At 47.6% G+C, this 10,349-nt stretch overlaps 1 protein-coding gene across 1 annotated transcript in view; it reads right to left on the bottom strand.

Moving 5' to 3' along the window:
- Window positions 1–5,949: 5,949 nt before the first annotated feature.
- The window catches only part of LOC134911243 (vesicle-associated membrane protein 1-like), a 90,015-nt gene continuing 85,615 nt past the window's right edge, over window positions 5,950–10,349 (bottom strand). The window contains exon 5 of the mRNA XM_063919542.1: window positions 5,950–10,042. Within this exon, the coding sequence (XP_063775612.1) occupies window positions 10,026–10,042 (17 nt within the window). The 3' untranslated portion in view covers window positions 5,950–10,025. The remainder of the gene's footprint in view (window positions 10,043–10,349) is intronic.

The raw sequence follows: 10,349 nt of genomic DNA, 5'->3' as shown, positions 1-10,349 counted from the left end.
CATACTACTATAGAGTATAGTAGCTTACTGTAGCAGTCTGCGGTGCTGCTGAGCTGACAGTGTCCAGCAGGTCCGTCATCAGTCATCATTACCTAATAAATATATTATCTACCTGTCCGGCTGCAGTACTAGTGATATTATATATACATACATACATATATATATTGATTTCATCTCATTATCAATCATCCAGTCTATATTAGCAGCAGACACAGTACGTTAGTCCACGGCTGTAGCTACCTCTGTGTCGGAACTCGTCAGTCCATCCATAAGTATACTAGTATCCATCCATCTCCATTGTTTACCTGAGGTGCCTTTTAGTTGTGCCTATTAAAATATGGAGAACAAAAATGTTGAGGTTCCAAAATTAGGGAAAGATCAAGATCCACTTCCACCTCGTGCTGAAGCTGCTGCCACTAGTCATGGCCGAGACGATGAAATGCCAGCAACGTCGTCTGCCAAGGCCGATGCCCAATGTCATAGTACAGAGCATGTCAAATCCAAAACACCAAATATCAGTAAAAAAAGGACTCCAAAACCTAAAATAAAATTGTCGGAGGAGAAGCGTAAACTTGCCAATATGCCATTTACCACACGGAGTGGCAAGGAACGGCTGAGGCCCTGGCCTATGTTCATGGCTAGTGGTTCAGCTTCACATGAGGATGGAAGCACTCAGCCTCTCGCTAGAAAACTGAAAAGACTCAAGCTGGCAAAAGCACCGCAAAGAACTGTGCGTTCTTCGAAATCCCAAATCCACAAGGAGAGTCCAATTGTGTCGGTTGCGATGCCTGACCTTCCCAACACTGGACGTGAAGAGCATGCGCCTTCCACCATTTGCACGCCCCCTGCAAGTGCTGGAAGGAGCACCCGCAGTCCAGTTCCTGATAGTCAGATTGAAGATGTCAGTGTTGAAGTACACCAGGATGAGGAGGATATGGGTGTTGCTGGCGCTGGGGAGGAAATTGACCAGGAGGATTCTGATGGTGAGGTGGTTTGTTTAAGTCAGGCACCCGGGGAGACACCTGTTGTCCGTGGGAGGAATATGGCCACTGACATGCCTGGTGAAAATACCAAAAAAATCAGCTCTTCGGTGTGGAAGTATTTCAACAGAAATGCGGACAACAGGTGTCAAGCCATGTGTTGCCTTTGTCAAGCTGTAATAAGTAGGGGTAAGGACGTTAACCACCTCGGAACATCCTCCCTTATACGTCACCTGCAGCGCATTCATAATAAGTCAGTGACAAGTTCAAAAACTTTGGGTGACAGCGGAAGCAGTCCACTGACCAGTAAATCCCTTCCTCTTGTAACCAAGCTCACGCAAACCACCCCACCAACTCCTTCAGTGTCAATTTCCTCCTTCCCCAGGAATGCCAATAGTCCTGCAGGCCATGTCACTGGCAATTCTGACGATTCCTCTCCTGCCTGGGATTCCTCCGATGCATCCTTGCGTGTAACGCCTACTGCTGCTGGCGCTGCTGTTGTTGCTGCTGGGAGTCGATGGTCATCCCAGAGGGGAAGTCGTAAGACCACTTTTACTACTTCCACCAAGCAATTGACTGTCCAACAGTCCTTTGCGAGGAAGATGAAATATCACAGCAGTCATCCTACTGCAAAGCGGATAACTGAGGCCTTGGCATCCTGGGTGGTGAGAAACGTGGTTCCGGTATCCATCATTACTGCAGAGCCAACTAGAGACTTGTTGGAGGTACTGTGTCCCCGGTACCAAATACCATCTAGGTTCCATTACTCTAGGCAGGCGATACCGAAAATGTACACAGACCTCAGAAAAAGAGTCACCAGTGTCCTAAAAAATGCAGCTGTACCCAATGTCCACTTAACCACGGACATGTGGACAAGTGGAGCAGGGCAGGGTCAGGACTATATGACTGTGACAGCCCACTGGGTAGATGTATGGACTCCCGCCGCAAGAACAGCAGCGGCGGCACCAGTAGCAGCATCTCGCAAACGCCAACTCTTTCCTAGGCAGGCTACGCTTTGTATCACCGGTTTCCAGAATACGCACACAGCTTAAAACCTCTTACGGCAACTGAGGAAGATCATCGCGGAATGGCTTACCCCAATTGGACTCTCCTGTGGATTTGTGGCATCGGACAACGCCAGCAATATTGTGTGTGCATTAAATATGGGCAAATTCCAGCACGTCCCATGTTTTGCACATACCTTGAATTTGGTGGTGCAGAATTATTTAAAAAACGACAGGGGCGTGCAAGAGATGCTGTCGGTGGCCAGAAGAATTGCGGGACACTTTCGGCGTACAGGCACCACGTACAGAAGACTGGAGCACCACCAAAAACTACTGAACCTGCCCTGCCATCATCTGAAGCAAGAAGTGGTAACGAGGTGGAATTCAACCCTCTATATGCTTCAGAGGTTGGAGGAGCAGCAAAAGGCCATTCAAGCCTATACAATTGAGCACGATATAGGAGGTGGAATGCACCTGTCTCAAGCGCAGTGGAGAATGATTTCAACGTTGTGCAAGGTTCTGATGCCCTTTGAACTTGCCACACGTGAAGTCAGTTCAGACACTGCCAGCCTGAGTCAGGTCATTCCCCTCATCAGGCTTTTGCAGAAGAAGCTGGAGACATTGAAGGAGGAGCTAACACGGAGCGATTCCGCTAGGCATGTGGGACTTGTGGATGGAGCCCTTAATTCGCTTAACAAGGATTCACGGGTGGTCAATCTGTTGAAATCAGAGCACTACATTTTGGCCACCGTGCTCGATCCTAGATTTAAAGCCTACCTTGGATCTCTCTTTCCGGCAGACACAAGTCTGCTGGGGTTGAAAGACCTGCTGGTGACAAAATTGTCAAGTCAAGCGGAACGCGACCTGTCAACATCTCCTCCTTCACATTCTCCCGCAACTGGGGGTGCGAGGAAAAGGCTCAGAATTCCGAGCCCACCCGCTGGCGGTGATGCAGGGCAGTCTGGAGCGACTGCTGATGCTGACATCTGGTCCGGACTGAAGGACCTGACAACGATTACGGACATGTCGTCTACTGTCACTGCATATGATTCTCTCAACATTGAAAGAATGGTGGAGGATTATATGAGTGACCGCATCCAAGTAGGCACGTCACACAGTCCGTACTTATACTGGCAGGAAAAAGAGGCAATTTGGAGGCCCTTGCACAAACTGGCTTTATTCTACCTAAGTTGCCCTCCCACAAGTGTGTACTCCGAAAGAGTGTTTAGTGCCGCCGCTCACCTTGTCAGCAATCGGCGTACGAGGTTACATCCAGAAAATGTGGAGAAGATGATGTTCATTAAAATGAATTATAATCAATTCCTCCGTGGAGACATTGACCAGCAGCAATTGCCTCCACAAAGTACACAGGGAGCTGAGATGGTGGATTCCAGTGGGGACGAATTGATAATCTGTGAGGAGGGGGATGTACACGGTGATATATCGGAGGATGATGATGAGGTGGACATCTTGCCTCTGTAGAGCCAGTTTGTGCAAGGAGAGATTAATTGCTTCTTTTTTGGTGGGGGTCCAAACCAACCCGTCATTTCAGTCACAGTCGTGTGGCAGACCCTGTCACTGAAATGATGGGTTGGTTAAAGTGTGCATGTCCTGTTTATACAACATAAGGGTGGGTGGGAGGGCCCAAGGACAATTCCATCTTGCACCTCTTTTTCTTTAATTTTTCTTTGCGTCATGTGCTGTTTGGGGAGGGTTTTTTGGAAGGGACATCCTGCGTGACACTGCAGTGCCACTCCTAGATGGGCCCGGTGTTTGTGTCGGCCACTAGGGTCGCTTATCTTACTCACACAGCTACCTCATTGCGCCTCTTTTTTTCTTTGCGTCATGTGCTGTTTGGGGAGGGTTTTTTGGAAGGGACATCCTGCGTGACACTGCAGTGACACTCCTAGATGGGCCCGGTGTTTGTGTCGGCCACTAGGGTCGCTTATCTTACTCACACAGCTACCTCATTGCGCCTCTTTTTTTCTTTGCGTCATGTGCTGTTTGGGGAGGGTTTTTTGGAAGGGACATCCTGCGTGACACTGCAGTGACACTCCTAGATGGGCCCGGTGTTTGTGTCGGCCACTAGGGTCACTTATCTTACTCACACAGCTACCTCATTGCGCCTCTTTTTTTCTTTGCGTCATGTGCTGTTTGGGGAGGGTTTTTTGGAAGGGACATCCTGCGTGACACTGCAGTGCCACTCCTAGATGGGCCCGGTGTTTGTGTCGGCCACTAGGGTCGCTTATCTTACTCACACAGCTACCTCATTGCGCCTCTTTTTTTCTTTGCGTCATGTGCTGTTTGGGGAGGGTTTTTTGGAAGGGACATCCTGCGTGACACTGCAGTGCCACTCCTAGATGGGCCCGGTGTTTGTGTCGGCCACTAGGGTCGCTTATCTTACTCACACAGCTACCTCATTGCGCCTCTTGCGCCTCTTTTTTTCTTTGCGTCATGTGCTGTTTGGGGAGGGTTTTTTGGAAGGGACATCCTGCGTGACACTGCAGTGCCACTCCTAGATGGGCCCGGTGTTTGTGTCGGCCACTAGGGTCGCTTATCTTACTCACACAGCTACCTCATTGCGCCTCTTTTTTTCTTTGCGTCATGTGCTGTTTGGGGAGGGTTTTTTGGAAGGGACATCCTGCGTGACACTGCAGTGACACTCCTAGATGGGCCCGGTGTTTGTGTCGGCCACTAGGGTCGCTTAGCTTACTCACACAGCTACCTCATTGCGCCTCTTTTTTTCTTTGCGTCATGTGCTGTTTGGGGAGGGTTTTTTGGAAGGGACATCCTGCGTGACACTGCAGTGACACTCCTAGATGGGCCCGGTGTTTGTGTCGGCCACTAGGGTCGCTTATCTTACTCACACAGCTACCTCATTGCGCCTCTTTTTTTCTTTGCGTCATGTGCTGTTTGGGGAGGGTTTTTTGGAAGGGACATCCTGCGTGACACTGCAGTGCCACTCCTAGATGGGCCCGGTGTTTGTGTCGGCCACTAGGGTCGCTTATCTTACTCACACAGCTACCTCATTGCGCCTCTTTTTTTCTTTGCGTCATGTGCTGTTTGGGGAGGGTTTTTTGGAAGGGACATCCTGCGTGACACTGCAGTGCCACTCCTAGATGGGCCCGGTGTTTGTGTCGGCCACTAGGGTCGCTTATCTTACTCACACAGCTACCTCATTGCGCCTCTTTTTTTCTTTGCGTCATGTGCTGTTTGGGGAGGGTTTTTTGGAAGGGACATCCTGCGTGACACTGCAGTGACACTCCTAGATGGGCCCGGTGTTTGTGTCGGCCACTAGGGTCGCTTATCTTACTCACACAGCTACCTCATTGCGCCTCTTTTTTTCTTTGCGTCATGTGCTGTTTGGGGAGGGTTTTTTGGAAGGGACATCCTGCGTGACACTGCAGTGACACTCCTAGATGGGCCCGGTGTTTGTGTCGGCCACTAGGGTCGCTTAGCTTAGTCATCCAGCGACCTAGGTGCAAATTTTAGGACTAAAAATAATATTGTGAGGTGTGAGGTATTCAGAATAGACTGAAAATGAGTGTAAATTATGGTTTTTGAGGTTAATAATACTTTGGGATCAAAATGACCCCCAAATTCTATGATTTAAGCTGTTTTTTAGTGTTTTTTGAAAAAAACACCCGAATCCAAAACACACCCGAATCCGACAAAAAAAATTCGGTGAGGTTTTGCCAAAACGCGGTCGAACCCAAAACACGGCCGCGGAACCGAACCCAAAACCAAAACACAAAACCCGAAAAATTTCCGTCGCTCATCTCTAGTATATAGCAGTATACGTGTACAAAGCATTTATAGTACAAGCTACTGGCACTGGTTTCATTGCATGTTTTATTGTCCAGATTTAAAAGACATTTATGTCCCGGAAAGTGTTCCTTTTTTTCATTGTGACCAGTTGCTCAGTACAATTTATTCTGTAAAATGAATACAGCTCTCACGATCTATTCTTATTCATTGGGCGTTCTAAGTTAATATTTATTCAGAGTATACAAAATTCCAATTAGTTACATCAGTAAGTGTAGTACATAACATACAGAGACAATGTACCGGTTCATCAGAAACATTTTCAGGGGTATTGAAAACATAGTTTTCCATTTTATTTTCCATTTATACATACACACATACTGGCAAAGGAATGAGGGGCACCCTACAAGTCCGGCTCACCACTTGCAGCCCTCTACTGTCTGCCAAACCTGCCAAATGGCCCCCAAGCTGAAATAACTGCTCATCCCGGCCTTTCAGCCACAGCTCAGTGCAGGCAAGTTTGGTAGTGGTGAGCTGCTGCTGCTTCTACCGGCCATGGGCATGGGTAGGGAGAACAGAGGAATTACATTGCCTATGTCCCAGCATGTACCAGAGGTCAAGGGCGTAGCCAGAACTTTGTGGGCCCCATAGCAACATTTTGAAGGGGGCCCCTGTCCCAGTGCTTCTACACTTCTCTGCAGCAGTTGTTAATTTTATGCTCTACAATAGTGCTCTAGTTAATTTTCTGAACCATAGTAGAGCATTATTTAATGTTATGCCCCATAGTAGTGCCCTGGTTTCTTTTATGAATCGTTGTATTGATTAAGTTCACCCTAATGTATGTTACATTTCAGAGCTGCCAGTACACATTATGCCGCACAGTACCCCAATACACATTATTATATATAGTGCTCCCCATTAATATTGTGCCTCATTACAGAGCCCCGGTTCATATCATATAACATTAAAATGCCCTACAGTTCATTTTATACCACACTACAATGAGCAGGTCCAGAGGCATACATAGATATATTGCAGGCCCCAAGGAAAAAGTTTAAAAGGACCCCTACGTACCACCCAATGGCGAAAAATGTATATAACACATAACTTTGACAGGGAAGGTGGGCCTCTCTCAGCTCTGGGCCCCATAGCAGCTGTACTGCCTGCACCTATGGCAGCTACGCCCTTGCCAGAGGTGATGACATCCTGGCAGGAGCTTGAGCGCACACATAGTGTGTAAGAGGCACTACTGTGTAGTGTAATGTTAATAAGGGTCTCCTTGAGTGGCGTAATATGACCAAGAGACACTACTATTCAGTGTAATGTGAGAAAGGGGCAGTACAGCGTGGTGTAAATTGGATTGGGGGTAATATTGTGTGACCATGACACTTTTTCGGCATACGCGCCTTTCCTATTTCAAATATGGGCGGAGTGCCATTTCATTGCTTTGCCAGGGGCGCTCAGAGTCCCAGTTACCCCCGAGCAGGCTCGTACTGGCCTGCCGGGGAACCAGGGGATTCACTGGTGGGCCCTGGTGGTTTATAACAACGCCCACTTATGTAGAGGAGCAGGGCCTGCCACAGGTTTTCAGACCACAGCGGCATGGCAGTTGTGCTTGTGTTATCGCCGGCGCTGCAGAGCAGTGATCAGCTTATTTACCCGGCAGATGCAAGCTGGGAGGCAGCAGGATCTCACCTCTATTTTTGGGCTCTGTTCCCAGAGGAGCCGTGCGAGGAGCGGGGGCACGTCACGCCGCGTCATGATGTCACGCGGTGGATCCTCCTGCACTCGGAGTCTTCACAAGTAGCGGGGAGTGCTTGCCGGAGCCGCCCAGCCCCATCCAGCCTGCCCTCAGCACAGCCCCAGCACACAGCAACGCTGCAGAAACATGTTTTCCTGATTAGGTAAATTATCTGTGGGCTGCCTGTCATTCATACAGTAGATTGAAGGTTATTAGTGTCATAAAACTTCCCCAAATGGATGATATCGAACATTGTCTACACCATGATGTTTTATTTATTTATATATATATATATACATATATATATATATATATATATATATATAAATCATGGAGTGCATGATGTCTGATATCATGTCTTTATGCCTCTCTTTCAATATTGAGTGCTACAATATACACACATCGGGGGTCATTCTGAGTTGATCGCTAGCTGCCGTTGTTCGCAGCGCAGTGATCAGGCTAAAAATCGGCACTTCTGCGCATGCGTATGGCGCGCAGTGCACACGTGCAATGTACTTTCTCAAAAGCCGATGCAGTTTCACACAAGCTCTAGTGATGCTTTTCAGTCGCACTGCTGATCGTTCAGTGATTTACAGGAAGTGGGTGTTTCTGGGTGGAAACTGACCGTTTTTGGGGAGTGTGTGTAAAAACGCCGGCGTGCCAGATAAAAACGCAGGAGTGGCTGGAGAAACGTAGGCGTGGCTGGCCGAACGCAGGGCGTGTGTGTGACGTCAAAACAGGAACTAAATAGACTGAAGTGATCGCTAGCTAGGAGTAGGTCTCCAGCTACTATGAAACTGCACAATCTGTTTTTGTAGCAGCGCTGCGATCCTTTCGTTCGCACTTCTGCTAAGCTAAGATACACTCCCAGAGGGCGGCGGCTTAGCGTTTGCACTGCTGCTAAAAGCAGCTAGCGAGCGATCAACTCGGAATGAGGGCCATCTTTCAATGGCAGCACTCATGGATATATCAACGTTTCAGCGCTTTATTTCTCTTTTTTGAAGATCAGTGTACGCTGATCTTGAAAAAAGCGCATTAAGGGCCTGATTCAGGTTGGATTGCAAATTTTTCTAAGTAGCAGAATTTGCAATCCTTGTGAACGCATGCTGGGGGCCGCCCATCACAGGGTAATGGGCGGCATGCTGCCCGGCGCTCCCCCCCCATCCTTGATCAAGCAGAAGTAGCGATCTTACCGCAATTTCTGTTTGATCGCAGAAAGTAGGGTTGCCTGATGCCATATTTTTGATCGTGGTGGTTGCGTGTGATGTCACACAGCAGAAATGGGCAGAAACACTCGGCAGTTTATAACATATCTATGAAACACTGACACAGCAGTGGGAGAAATGAAGGTTGGCACCATGGGGGCATATGTGTATCTGGCACTGTGGGGTCAGTATGTGCATCTGCCACTGTGGGGCCATATGTATATCTGGCACTACTGGGGGCATATGTGTATCTTGCATTGGACTACTGCGAGTGTATGTGTATCTGGCACTGCTGGGGGCGTATGTGTTTCTGGCACTGTGGGGGCATATGTGTCTCAGACAATACTGGGGGCATGCAGCATATGTGTATCTGGCACTACTGGGGGCATATGTGTATCTGGCACTACAGGGGGCGTATGTGTATCTAGCACAATTGGGGGCATATGTATATCTGGCACTGCACTACTGAGGGCATATGTGTATCTGGCACTATACTGGGGTCATTATGTGTATTTGGCACAATACTGGGGTCTTTATGTGTATTTACTGTTTTCTCCCAGTGTAACCCAGGCACATATACAACAGCTTGAAGTGGGCAGTGAGACAGATCTCTTTTTCTTTATATACTATGCTAGGTGGTGCCTATAATGCTTGGCCACTCCTCTCTGGTCATGTGACCACACCCCTTCCAGCATATAGCAATGCTCCTTAGTGGGCCCCTGTGATTGCATTTCCCTGGTGGGCCTTACATGCCCCAGTCCGATACTGCCCCCGAGTGAAGGCTATACAGTATTTCCTCTTTTCTGCCTCCATGTCAGCATGCATAATAGGCTTCTGTTATTTATTCATGTTTGACACTGAATTTCCTTTTTGTCATTCTAAATAACAATGAGCTATTTTTATTTATGTCTCTCTTCTGTTAGAAATAGTTCCGCCATAAATAGGATAACAATTGCATTGGCTTAAAAATAAAATAAAGACGAGAACATCACACCTTACCAGCCACATATGATAACAGATACACTTTTATTTACAAGTTCCCACAAACTCAATCCCTGGTTCGGCCAGCATCTTGGGTGCTTGCTGAGAGGACTGTACGTACGACAACTCTATGTATGCAATTCCTCACTGCGGCAAGCTCTTCATTGCACTTCATACGAGCCCATTACACTAGTGACCGTCTGCTATCACACTCCAAACACAGGTTGATGCCAAATTATGGGAACGGCCAAGTGGAGAGGCTCATGGAGGACAACAAAGGACAAGGTGCAGAAAGTGGATGGACAGGAGCAATAACGAGGTCACAGGTGGAAGAAAGGTTTCCGCAGGGTTAAGTGCAGAAATAAACTGTAAGATACAAACAATAGGGAAAATTGCTATTTATTCATTGGATACAGCTCAGTGATGGGAAAACATAGGATAATTCATTTGTACTAAACATTTCCTCTTTTTTTTACAGCTTTAGACAAGATCCGACTGATTAGTGAATGAGCACTCCCGGGTTAGTGGGAGCCATGAAGGCTGTTTCAACATTAATGGGCATGTTTTTACAAAAAGAATGTGAAAAAGGGTGTTTTCACATTATTTTAGTATCACCTGATTGTACTAATGGGCAATTGAAGAATTTGCAAAATGCGCCTCCAAACCCTTAATT

Source organism: Pseudophryne corroboree, chromosome 4, assembly GCF_028390025.1.
Source record: "Pseudophryne corroboree isolate aPseCor3 chromosome 4, aPseCor3.hap2, whole genome shotgun sequence".
Classification (NCBI taxonomy): domain Eukaryota; kingdom Metazoa; phylum Chordata; class Amphibia; order Anura; family Myobatrachidae; genus Pseudophryne; species Pseudophryne corroboree.
The sequence above is the reverse complement of the archived record's forward strand: the minus strand, read 5'-3'. Positions and strand labels throughout refer to the sequence as shown.